Genomic DNA, 13915 nt, shown 5'->3' with positions numbered 1-13915 from the left:
ATTTCTTATTCTTTGGCATGTTTGTCACACTTAAACGTTTCCGATCATCAAACAAATTTAACTATTAGTCAAAGACAACACAAGTAAACACAAAATGCAGTTTTTAAATGAAGGTTTTTATTATTAAGGGAGAAAAAAAATCCATCCTACATGGCCCTGTGTGAAAAAGTGATTGCCCCCCTGTTAAAACATAACTTAACTGTGGTTTATCAAACCTGAGTTCAATTTCTCTAGCCACACCCAGGCTTGATTACTGCCACACCTGTTCTCCATCAAGAAATCACTTAAATAGGACCTGCCTGACAAAGTGATCAAATGACCAAATGATCCTCAAAAGCTAGACATCATGCCGAGATCTAAAGAAATTCAGGAACAAATGAGAAAGAAAGTAATTGAGATCTATCAGCCTGGAAAAGTTTATAAAGCCATTTCTAAAGCTTTGGGACTCCAGCGAACCACAGTGAGAGCCATTATCCACAAATGGCGAAAATATGGAACAGTGGTGAACCTTCCCAGGAGTGGCCGGCCGACCAAAATTACCCCAAGAACGCAGCGACGACTCATCCAAGAGGTCACAAAAGACCCCACAACAACATCCAAAGAACTGCAGGCCTCAGTTAAGGTCAGTGTTCATGACTCCACCATAAGAAAGAGACCTGCATGGCAGAGTTCCAAGACGAAAACCACTGCTGAGCAAAAAGAACATTAAGGCTCATCTCAATTTTGCCAGAAAACATCTTCATGATCCCCAAGACTTTTGGGAAAATACTCTGTGGTCTGACGAGACAAAAGTTGAACTTTTTGGAAGGTGTGTGTCCCATTACATCTGGCATAAAAGTAACACCGCATTTCAGAAAAAGAACATCATACCAACAGTAAAATATGGTGGTGGTAGTGTGATGGTCTGGGGCTGTCTTGCTGCTTCAGGACCTGGAAGACTTGCTGTGATAAATGGAACCATGAATTCTGTCTACCAAAAATCCTGAAGGAGAATGTCCGGCCATCTGTTCGTGACCTCAAGCTGAAACGAATTTGGGTTCTGCAGCAGGAAAATGATCCAAAACACACCAGCAAGTCCACCTCTGAATGGCTGAAGTAAAACAAAATGAAGACTTTGGAGTGGCCTAGTCAAAGTCCTGACCTGAATCCTATTGAGATGCTGTGGCATGACCTTAAAAAGGCGGTTCATGCTCAAACCCTCCAATGTGGCTGAATTACAACAATTCTGCAAAGATGAGTGGGCCAAAATTCCTCCACAGCGCTGTGAGAGACTCATTGCAAGTTATCGCAAACACTTGATTGCAGTTGTTGCTGCTAAGGGTGGCCCAACCAGTTATTAGGTTTAGGGGGCAATCACTTTTTCACACAGGGCCATGTAGGTTTGGATTTTTTTCCTCCCTTAATAATAAAAACCTTCATTTAAAAGCTGCATTTTGTGTTTACTTGTGTTGTATTTGACTAATATTTAAATTTGTTTGATCAGAAACATTTAAGTGTGACAAACATACTTTTTCCCATCACTGTATGTGCCATATTTGATAACCTGTGCCGTTTTGGAGGGTTATTGCGTTATCATATTAGAGATGTCTGAAACCAGTTATCTCTAGTATCTCTTGTTTTTTAACTTATTTTAGGTCAGTGAAACCCATGGGCAAGTATTACGTTCATGTCAGCACTCTGCTAAGTGTGCTAAATCAGAGAAGGATCCATTTTAGTTGCATGTGATAATGAGTCAGAGACTACAGAAGCTTTCAGCGTTTCAATATCACATTAAGGTGATATCCTGTGTTTTTCATTTTGTTTGATCTTTGGTTATTTTTGGCTGAATCAGGTCATGTGGTTAAAAGCTAAAAGCTAAAAGCATTTTTATCTAGCTTGAAATGTTCATTTTTTTTACTCAACTGCCAGAACACGTGAATGGAAACAAAAGCACCCCCTGTACAGAAAGGTAGTCCAATCCTGTCACTCCCAGCATAATCAAGACCCTCAACACAATGCTTCTGATTGGCTACAAGCGACAGAACCCAGCCAACATGCCCCTCCCATTTAAATCTTTTATAATTATTAAAAGTAAAAGTTTTAAAGTCTTTTCATACAGAGGCATCTTAGAAAGATATCACAATGGATATTTCATTTTATTTGTCAAATACCATAATTTCCTACTTTTAAACACGATTTAAAATAAAGTTCCACTCATGTAAATTGAAAAGCGATACAAGGTAACATTCATCTGCAATGTATTCACCAAACTGTGTGAAAGTAGGTCCTCACTTGGCCTACAGAACGTGTGAAACAGCTGAGTGGCAGAGCGCTGTGGACACATCACCCGGAGTGACATTAGCCGCCTGACAGTGCACCTTGGCGTGGGCCGTCTGCGGGTCTGTCCAGCTGGTGCGGGGAGCTTTCATGTGCTCACATACTCAGGGGAATTCCAGCAGTGGCTCTACAGAGAGCATTCTGAGTAATGTCCGGAGGAGTCACCATTCACACCATTCACACCATGTGACTTGTTAAATACTGCGTGGAGTGTATTTTCCTGGAATCATTACAGAAGTAGAGCGTTTAAAAAAAGCTCCCGGTGCAGCAGCATTTTTGTGAATGACTGAAAAGTAAAAAGTTGGCTATGTTGTCATAGCATCCCTTTTCTCAAAGGTACTGGCAAACATGGGTGCTATGGTTTGACACTGACCTTTCAGGACACCTGTGGGCTAAATAGTCGCTAGCCTTGCGTATCAGGTCTCTCTGCCACATGCAGTGCAGCTTAGAGCAGCAAAGTGGCTTTTTGGGACATAACCAGTATTTTCTTTTTTTTTTTATATATACAGATTTTTTTAGGCCTTTTTCGGCTTTATTGGACAGTATATAGTATAGAGAGACAGGAAGAATGGGAGCGAGAGAGAGAGGGGAGGACATGCGACAAATGTCGGATGGTCGGATTCGAACCGCCGACGTCGCGGCTCGCAATGAGCATGCGGTCAGTGCTCTACAGGCTGCGCCACCGAGACACCATAACCAGTATTTTCTGACCAATGACATAACACTATGAGACACAGGGAGACACATAAATGAATGGTGAGAGAAAGTATTATTAAAGTATTATTAAAGTATTTGCACTGAGGGGTCTGTGGTGTTTCAGAGCGAGGCGATGGGCCGTGGTTGCCTGGACTACCTGTCGCTGATGGACGAGGGAGCGGATGGGGAGGGGGGCCTGGGGAGAAAGAGGCTGAAGAAAACCGACGAGGGCCTGTATGCCTGTGACATCTGTGACAAGACCTTCCAGAAGAGCAGCTCCCTGCTGCGCCACAAGTACGAGCACACAGGTACGTACCACACTCACCTGTACACACAGGTACAAACCACACTCACCTGTACACACAGGTACGTACCACACTCACCTGTACACACAGGTACGTACCACACACACCTGTACACACAGGTACGTACCCCACACACTTGTACACACAGGTACGTACCACACACCTGTACACACAGGTACATACCACACTCACCTGTACACACAGGTACGTACCACACTCACCTGTACACAGAGGTACGTACCACACACACCTGTACACACAGGTACATACCACACTCACCTGTACACACAGGTACGTACCACACACACCTGTACACACAGGTACGTACCCCACACACCTGTACACACAGGTACGTACCACACACCTGTACACACAGGTACATACCACACTCACCTGTACACACAGGTACGTACCACACTCACCTGTACACAGAGGTACGTACCACACACACCTGTACACACAGGTACATACCACACACACCTGTACACACAGGTACGTACCACACTCACCTGTACACACAGGTACGTACCACACTCACCTGTACACAGAGGTACGTACCACACACACCTGTACACACAGGTACATACCACACACACCTGTACACACAGGTACGTACCACAGTCACCTGTACACACAGGTACGTACCACACACACCTGTACACACAGGTACATACCACACACACCTGTACACACAGGTACTTACCACACACACCTGTACACACAGGTACATACCACACACACCTGTACACACAGGTACTTACCACACACACTCCTGTACACACAGGTAAGTACACACACACTCCTGTACACACAGGTAAGTACTACACACACCTGTACACACAGGTACGTATCACACACACACACCTGTACACACAGGTACGTATCACACACACACACCTGTACACACAGGTAAGTACTACACACACCTATACAAACAGCTACATACACATACTCCTGTACACACAGGTACGTACCACACACACATACCCGTTTTGGGGGGTGATTTTATATTGGGGGCTAACTCCCGTCCTCTTCCGCCCACAGGGAAGCGTCCCCATGAGTGTAAGATCTGCAGGAAGGCCTTTAAGCACAAGCATCACCTGATCGAACACAGCCGGCTGCACTCCGGGGAGAAGCCCTACCAGTGCGACAAGTGCGGCAAGCGCTTCTCCCACTCCGGCTCCTACTCCCAGCACATGAACCACCGCTACGCCTACTGCAGCCGTGAGCAGGACCCCGGCAACCACCCCGGCAACGGCCTTGGGGATGGCGCGACCCTCCTCTGCCAGGGGCAGGGCCTGGAGGCGGTGCTTGGCAGGGCCAGCTTCCTCAGTGAGTCCAGCCTGGATGGGGGGCTGAGGGAGGAAGAGGAGGAGGAGGAGGAGGAGGAGGAGGAGGAGCAGGTTGTGAGGGGGGTGGAGTTGGGTGCCTTGATGGACAGGTCGGTCAGCAGCGAGGATGGTAGTGGCGTGGAGCTGGGGGCGGAGCCTGAAGCTGGGGGGCGGGCCGGAGCAGGGGAGGGAGGACCCCAGTCCGAAGGGGTGCAGGAGTGTGATGACGGAGACCACAGCACAGGCTAACGCTAGCTAACGGGCTAACGATGGCTAACAGGCTAACGCTAGCTAACGAGCTAACGATGGCTAACAGGCTAACGCTAGCTAACGATGGCTAACAGGCTAACGCTAGATAACAGGCTAACGCTAGCTGGGAATGACAACGGCGACTGAAGACAGGCCCACTAAGGACACAGTTTGGTGACTTCTGCCATGGTCCAATAGTAATAGTTACATTAGAAACACTCTTCCAAAGAGACTGAGACCATAGCTGAATGACAGGAAGACATTTTGTTTACAAGGATGGCTGATCGTGTTGCGCAGGAAGATGTCACAGATCTCACTGCAGGAGTCTGCAGACAAAGGAGGCATGTACATGGACCCCTGTAACCCACTGCACTCTGGGAAGATGAGTTTCTGCTGGTCTGAGTTCCTTCCTTCCTTAAAGAAAAGGAGTCTTCTTACAAATACGAAAGCCTAAAAACCACTAAAGCTTCAAAAATGCATAAATTATTAGTACCAAAATTTTTTCAAGGTTAATTATTCAACAAGCATTTTTTGAGATGAGACGTAAGTTGATTTTATCTCTATTTTTGCTTTGCACGTCTGGGTTTTTTAATACTTTGCATTTGTGAGCCAAACTTTGAGGTTTTTGGGTTGGGTAGGCTTTGTTTTACGCTTTTGTCAATCCACAAATGTTTGTGAATTACCTGTCTAAAGGGGTATACATTGACAAAGTAGGTTTTTTTTTGGATTCTGTTTTTATTTTAGGTGTTACTATCTAAACGCTGTGCGTTTTTGTTGGACTACCTCTACCTCGGAGTACCTGGGGTATTGTGGGGGTATGCTTTTACATCAAATACCTAGTCATTAGCACAAAGGGAAACCACCAAAAATGCAAACGAAGACTTTAACCTCAAACTCGGAGGACTATACCCTTCACTCAGTCACTCGCAGTGCAATAGCTGAAGAGCTAGCTTCCTGTTTGGGGAGAAGAATATAAAGTTTACCTTGCGTGAAATCAGCCCAAAGTCACACCGGAAAACCACTGAGGTACTCATTTTTGGGCCTCCTCAAACTAAAATATATACACTTTTTTTTTCTCTTCAGCACATTCAGTGGATATGAGTGCTGTCAGATGTACGGCGACTGAGGACTAATGTTAGCGACAACCGGACTGAAATGCTAGCCGTGGCACTGGCTTGGAACAGAACTTTTCAACAAGCATCTAGTTAAAAACGATTTAGAGGTTGTTACTGTAGTAGCATTAAATATGGAAACCAAGCAACAGTTTAAAGGAACAGCCTTTGCTCATTTCCAGGGTATCGCGCTCATGAGAATGAGAGAAAAAAAGCTCTCAGGCCAGTGGTTTAGATAAAGGTTCGGCTGACGTGTGCTTTCTGTGCAAGTTCAGTTTCGTACTGTAGCCCATGTCATACACATGGGAGATCACCAGTGCCTTTAGTCAAAAGCATTCAAACGCGTTTTGGATACAGTCAGTCTAGCACTGACAGTGCCTCTACACAGTTTCGATGCAAAGACGATTAGTATTTGTTTTACATTTAAAGACCGGGTTACCTTAACTGTTTGCACTGTATATGTATATGAAGTCTTTTTTTTATTTTACATTTTTAAACAGGCGTTCAAGTGCAATTATTTGTTTAGCCGGCCGATTAAACACGGAGTCGCAAAAATGTATGCTTTCTGAATGACACCGACGTGCCTTGCGTGTGGTGCAGTGTGTGCCGGGTCCAGGGGCTTCAGCAAGCGGCGTGCTGAGCAACGCTTTGCATCCCCTGCAGCTAGCAGTGAGCGCTGATAAGCGTGATAACCGGTGACGCCACCACCTCGGGGCGTGGGCAGCGGCTCTTTCGCTAAAGAGTACGAACCTAGAGCTCAAAAGTCAAACTACGCAGCCCTTGTTGACCTCAAACTCCCTCAGCATTAACAATCTACGTCATTTCGCAGTTCATTTACGTAAAGAAACTCCCGCAGATCAGCTAAGGGAGATGGGTTCCAAGGGGGAACCTTTAAATGTGCCTCAAAGCCCGCATCGCCTGTCAGACGCTGCTATTCAGGTGGTGGAGCTTATGTTTAGCGCTCTTTGTGGTGTTATTAGAAGTGGAAGGGTAACGTCACAGGTCCCAAAAACCGAGGTACAACTTATGTGGTTGCGTTGTGGTCCTCTTGCAGAATGTCTTCACTATTTTAGTGAATGAAGACTTAAAATCCATACATATTATATTATGTATTTACACAATGTATTTTTTTTTTATGGGCTAAACATGTTCATTTTTTTTTGTGGTTATTTTGGTTTTTATATTAATTGTAAATATATTTTAATAAAATAAAAAAACAATGTAGATACAACATGTTTTGCTCTTGATAATTCTCCCAGATCATTACAGGCCAATTCAAATTCAAATGCATTTATATTGCCTTATATTTCATGTTATTTTACATTTCCCCAGAAGGGATCTCACGCCAGAAATGAGTTTCAAGAGATGAAATTAAGTCATACTCAATGATCTGTGATCACAATGTACAAAACACATAAACCTCAAAACAGGCATGTAAGGTTATAATGTAGTTATGGTCCTTTTGCGTCTGTGTTGGATTATCTTTTGGCTAATTGTTTTATAATATTTGTTAAAATGTGTTTATATATGCTGAATTATATCGACATTTCCGTCTGCATTGATTATCATTCATTCGTGAAAGGCTTCCCTGATTTCCTAAAGAATAAAATTGAATGTAACGAAACGGAGAGACCGAAAAATGCATGGCAAAAAAGTTTGCTACAGTGAGCTCAAGTGAACCCGTGTACCAGGACACACAATGTTCAAAACAAAGCAATAGAAATACCACGAGCCCATTAACGGGACCGTACAGAGAAGAATGATGTAAAAAAAACAGCCACTGAGCTGAATGATCGTCCGAATCTAGGCGAAGTATGGCCCCGTTCTGTTTTTCATTACTGAGTACAGGCCGATGCATGAGAGATAAGCTTAGCCTATGTGCGCTCAAGCGTCTATTAGCTTAATTCTGATACACCCCATTCCTCTTAGCATAAACGACTGACAGAGAAAGGTGTCGTGTGTGCGCGCGTGTGTGTGTGTGTGTGTGCGTGTGTCTGCGTGCGTGCGTGTGTGTGTGTGGGGGGGACTTCCCACTCGCCACGCCATATACGCATTTGCATAATTAATCTGGTGCTTGAGACGCCTTCACTGAAACCGACAGAGCAGAGCCCCGTAGAGCAGAGCCCCATAGAGCCCCATAGAGCAGAGCCCCGTAGAGCAGAGCCCCGTAGAGCCCCATAGAGCAGAGCCCCGTAGAGCAGAGCCCCATAGAGCCCCGTAGAGCAGAGCCCCATCGAGCAGAGCCCCATAGAGCCCCATAGAGCAGAGCCCCATAGAGCAGAGCCCCATAGAGCCCCATAGTGCCCCATAGAGCAGAGCCCCATAGAGCAGAGCCCCGTAGAGCCCCATAGAGCCCCGTAGAGCAGAGCCCCATAGAGCAGAGCCCCATAGAGCAGAGCCCCATAGAGCCCCATAGAGCAGAGCCCCGTAGAGCAGAGCCCCATAGAGCAGAGCCCCATAGAGCAGAGCCCCATAGAGCAGAGCCCCATAGAGCCCCATAGAGCAGAGCCCCGTAGAGCAGAGCCCCATAGAGCAGAGCCCCATAGAGCAGAGCCCCGTAGAGCCCCATAGAGCCCCGTAGAGCAGAGCCCCATAGAGCAGAGCCCCATAGAGCAGAGCCCCATAGAGCAGAGCCCCGTAGAGCCCCATAGAGCCCCGTAGAGCAGAGCCCCATAGAGCAGAGCCCCATAGAGCAGAGCCCCATAGAGCCCCATAGAGCAGAGCCCCGTAGAGCAGAGCCCCATAGAGCAGAGCCCCATAGAGCAGAGCCCCGTAGAGCCCCATAGAGCAGAGCCCCATAGAGCCCCGTAGAGCAGAGCCCCATAGAGCCCCATAGAGCAGAGCCCCATAGAGCAGAGCCCCGTAGAGCAGAGCCCCATAGAGCAGAGCCCCATAGAGCCCCATAGAGCAGAGCCCCATAGAGCAGAGCCCCATAGAGCAGAGCCCCGTAGAGCAGAGCCCCATAGAGCAGAGTCCCATAGAGCAGAACCCCGTAGAGCAGAGCCCCGTAGAGCAGAGCCCCATAGAGCCCCATAGAGCAGAGCCCCATAGAGCAGAGCCCCATAGAGCAGAGCCCCATAGAGCCCCATAGAGCAGAGCCCCGTAGAGCAGAGCCCCATAGAGCCCCATAGAGCAGAGCCCCATAGAGCAGAGCCCATAGAGCCCCATAGAGCAGAGCCCCATAGAGCCCCATAGAGCAGAGCCCCATAGAGCAGAGCCCCATAGAGCAGAGCCCCATAGAGCCCCATAGAGCAGAGCCCCGTAGAGCAGAGCCCCATAGAGCAGAGCCCCATAGAGCAGAGCCCCATAGAGCAGAGCCCCATAGAGCAGAGCCCCATAGAGCAGAGCCCCGTAGAGCCCCATAGAGCCCCGTAGAGCAGAGCCCCATAGAGCAGAGCCCCATAGAGCAGAGCCCCATAGAGCAGAGCCCCGTAGAGCCCCATAGAGCAGAGCCCCGTAGAGCAGAGCCCCATAGAGCAGAGCCCCGTCTTCTCGTTCCTGAAGGTCAAAGGTCAGACACGGACAAGGGGACAAAAGACAATACAATACGTTTTGCACACCGTTAAACAAGAAAAGCGTCATTCGAAACATCAGCTCAGATTTAGCAACAATGTTGACAGTTTGTTTTGGTTTTACGAATCTAGAAACCAAAAACAAAGAAAGACGATCCACAGGATTATTCATCTAAGATTTTTATTTGGCTCACGCTTCAATACTGTACATATACTGCAAGCAGGACCTAATACCAGGGATGTACCAACACAGCAAATAGATAACAAAGCCTTCAGATTCAAAGGTCTTCACTTATACTTACAACGGTAACGCAATGTTACCGACTTATATTCTATTCAGTTCGTTTTCTTCTGTTTTACAACGAGCCTTCAAATGGCAGAATAAGGACAAGGTTTTTAGCAATTACATGTGTAAAATGGCACTGAGATGGGTATGCGAAAACAAAGTTGCCAACATTACATGAAAATCCACAGCATGTGACAAAAATATAAAATATGCCCAAAACGTAACCAAAATAAATTGAGAAAGAGACCAAGCACACGGAAACAGAAGACAGGCAAAACAAAAGCACACCCTCTTCCAAAATAATGTTTGCTCTTTTAAGTTGTTTCCAAAACATTTTCATAAATTCTAATACAGCCAGGAGGATTTTCACTTTTAAAACTGTATGTCAGAAACAAAACACAAACATGTCCGCTACAATACACGAACAATACAACCCTGGAGGTAACGGGCCTATAAATATGAAAAATGACCTGTACTGTCTGGATTCAGTTAAAATACTTATAAAGAAACATTAATCAATTCGGAAAATAATCACTTGATAATAATCACATACAATGACAATGCCTCTCCCTAATGAAATAAAAACACGGTATGCAAAGCCTACATTTAGCTGGTCGGAGAAAATGTGAGGATGTTTTTTGTTTGTTCTTTTTTCCTTCTAAATTGCGTTTACACCATTCAAATTTAGACTAATCAGTCTGACAAGACAGAGAACCCCAGAAAGAGCACACCGAGAGCTGAGATTTTTTTTTTTTTTCTGCACAAAAAAAAAAAATTAGATTCAGGCGACTGTGTGCTGGAAACACATAAAAATCCCTCTCCACCCTCTCCCCGGAGTTCTGCAATAATAAGAAAATAAAAATAAATAAATATATAAAATAAAACATTAAAATGCTTCTACACTTTCTTCTGCCTTTTTTTCCTCTGCTTTTGTGTCTTTTGCCAAAGCCACAGTCAATATAAAATTACCCAAACCACAGAGGGAGAGGGAGGTGGGGGAGGGAGGGGGTCCACATTTTTTAAACATATGTATTTCTAGTTTGTCTTTTGTTCTGTTATTAAAAGCAGAATTTGCGCCAATCGTGAGGGGGAGAACACCGCCCTCTTTTACAGAGAAACACACACACACACACCTCGACACTTTCCCTGTCTCTCATGCACACAGAACACACTACAGACCATGTCCAGCGCACTTAGAGATGCAGTCATACACTGAGTACTCCACACGGAGAAACTAGAGACCGGCGCACACTTCCTTGCAGAAGGTAGCCAGGACTTTATGGGGATCTGCTGTACTTAAACAATCAAAGCTCTTTTGCAGGGAAGGCCTCTTGGGTCCCTGTGAGGTGACAGATGTTTCAGGGACCTGGTCATTTAACTTTCTGTGGGAATAGAATGACATTCAAAAGTGTTGATTGTGGACAAAACAGAACATGACCTCAGACATTGTGCCAAACATACAGTACATTTGAGGGGTGCAGAGATGTGTGTCACACAGATAAACACTAGAATAAGAGGTTAAAGTGGAGATGTAAGGATTGTCAGGTTGTCAGGACATGGAATGGCACTTCCATGGACCTGGATCGTGAACAGCTTGGTGTGTGTCTGTGTGTGCTTACGTGTAGGCACGTGTGTATATGTGCATGTGTGTGTGTACTGCATGTGCTTCTATGTCAAGAGTGTGTGTGTACGTGTGTGAGTAGATGCTTGTGTGTGTGTGTGTGTGTGCTTGCGTGTAGGCACGTGTGAGTGTGTGTGCATGTGTGGACACATGGGGGGGTTGACGCAGTAATTTACAAATGATTGCTGCCTCCAAAACAATTTAATGGATACAGAAAGAGTACATTTTTTCACTGGGGGGTCCTACATATGATCTGACGCGATGCATTGCTATGATAAACCACACTCAGAACAGAACAGACCACTTATTCTACAGCCCTGAGCAGAGAGCAAATACCCACACACATATTGCAGGGATACACACACACTCTGGAGACACGAGGGGGAAACACAAACACTGTAGGAGACGCACACACACACTGCAGAGACACACACACACAGCATTGAAAAACACACTGTAGGAGACACACACACTGCAGAGAAACACACACAGCAGGGAAATACACACACTGTAGGAAACCCTGACACACACACTGCAGAGACACACACACAGCAGGGAAATACACACACTGTAGGAGACACATACACACACACACTGCAGAGACACACACACAGCAGGGAAACACACACACTGTAGGAGACGCACACACACACTGTAGGGAAACACACACACAGCAGGGAAACACACACTGTAGGAGACACACACACTGCAGAGAAACACACACTGTAGGAGACACACACACACACTGCAGAGACACACACACAGCAGGGAAATACACACACTGTAGGAAACCCTGACACACACACTGTAGGAGACACATACACACACACACTGCAGAGACACACACACAGCAGGGAAACACACACACTGTAGGAGACGCACACACACACTGTAGGGAAACACACACAATGTAGAAAACCCTGACAGACACACTGTAGGAGACACACACACACTGTAGGAGACATACACACACTGCAGGAAACCCTGACATACACTCCTCCCCCGCATAACCTGACACGTGCTCCTCCTGGAAAGAAGCGCGTGTACCCTGACACACGTCTTCTCTCCCTATGGCTTCCAGGGTCAGGGGTATCTCTGTATAACACATTCAATTCCAGTTACTTTCCTGAAAACTACATTGAAATGGCAGCGACTCCTGACCCCTGCCCCCTGATGATGTCAGCACAGCCGTGCAGCCACCGTAGTGGTTAATATTCGGCTGCGTTTGCAGCAACAGGATCCTGATTGGCTTCGTCATGGTGGGAGGGGGCGGAGCTTGGCGCAGGGGCGGGTCAGAGCTGGTGGGAGGGGGTGGAGCTTGGCGCAGGGGCGGGTCAGAGCTGGTGGGAGGGGGCGGAGCTTGGTGCAGGGGCGGGTCAGAGCTGGTGGGAGGGGGCGGAGCTTGGTGCAGGGGCGGGTCAGAGCTGGTGGGAGGGGGCGGAGCTTGGTGCAGGGGCGGGTCAGAGCTGGTGGGAGGGGGCGGAGTGTGGCGCAGGGGCGGGTCAGAGGGACCCGTCGGGGCCGAAGACGCGGTCGAACTCGCTAAGCATGAGCTCCACGGCCTGGTTCTGGTACACCATGTTCACCGCCATGTTCCCGCTGTCCCGCTCCGGTCTCATGAGCGTCGGGCCGAACACGATCCCGATGTTCTGCGTCGTCATGCGGTTCGAGTCTGAGCGCTCCATGACCCTGAGAGAGAGAGAGAGAGACAGGGGGGGGGACTGTTAAATTATGTAATCTAGACAGGATGACCAGAGAGAAATTCAAATCACGGATGGCCCACAGGATGATAAGGTGATGGCTGGAGAAGGAGATCCACATGCAGGCTTCCATGCCCTTCAGTCCCTCACAGTCACTCACCCCTGAGAAACCGACTTGCAGCCGAGCTGAACAACATCCCAGAAAGCTCCGCTATCAACATAACTGGAACACACTGCACTCATCCATCTACCGCGCTGCAGAAGAGTCGATGGGATTCACCAAAAAACGCCATCAAGATTGCTTTGATGAAAATGCACCCGGCATTCACGATCTTCTCAAGACAAAGCGCACGGCACATATTGCTGCTCTAGCCAACCCTCAATCTGCTGCCCTCAGAAACCAAAAACCCAAAACACGTGGAATAAAACGAGCAACTACTGTTAAAATGGATCAAAGAATAGTCAGAATGGGAAAGATTCAGCCATTTATCAGCTCCAGAAAGATCAAAGATGATCTAAAATTACCTGCAAGTGCTGTTACAGTCACTGAGCTATCAGCAAGAAGCCCCCATAAAGCACCATTGCTGAAAAAAGGGCTTGTGCAGAATCGGTTAAAATTAGCCAAGGAACACACTGATTGGCCCAAAGAGAAATGGCGTAACATTCTGTGGACTGATGAGTAAAATCGACAGTACGTCAGACAACCCCGGGTACTGAATTCAAGCCACAGTACACTGTGAAGACAGTGAAGCATGGTGGTGCAAAAATCATGGTATGGGGATGTTTT

At 46.9% G+C, this 13915-nt stretch overlaps 2 protein-coding genes across 2 annotated transcripts in view; one reads left to right on the top strand and one right to left on the bottom strand.

Moving 5' to 3' along the window:
• LOC133109502 (zinc finger E-box-binding homeobox 1-like) overlaps positions 1-4897 on the top strand; it is a 29523-nt gene extending 24626 nt beyond the window's left edge. The window contains exons 7-8 of the mRNA XM_061218825.1: positions 3137-3320; positions 4362-4897. Coding sequence (XP_061074809.1) covers positions 3137-3320; positions 4362-4897 — 720 coding nt within the window. The remainder of the gene's footprint in view (positions 1-3136; positions 3321-4361) is intronic.
• Positions 4898-9685: 4788 nt separating this feature from the next.
• arhgap9 (Rho GTPase activating protein 9) overlaps positions 9686-13915 on the bottom strand; it is a 43603-nt gene continuing 39373 nt past the window's right edge. The window contains exon 19 of the mRNA XM_061218987.1: positions 9686-13117. Within this exon, the coding sequence (XP_061074971.1) occupies positions 12931-13117 (187 nt within the window). The 3' untranslated portion in view covers positions 9686-12930. The remainder of the gene's footprint in view (positions 13118-13915) is intronic.

The sequence above is a fragment of the Conger conger genome, chromosome 14 (genome assembly GCF_963514075.1).
Source record: "Conger conger chromosome 14, fConCon1.1, whole genome shotgun sequence".
NCBI classification, from domain to species: domain Eukaryota; kingdom Metazoa; phylum Chordata; class Actinopteri; order Anguilliformes; family Congridae; genus Conger; species Conger conger.
This window is presented reverse-complemented; position numbering and strand designations above follow the sequence as displayed.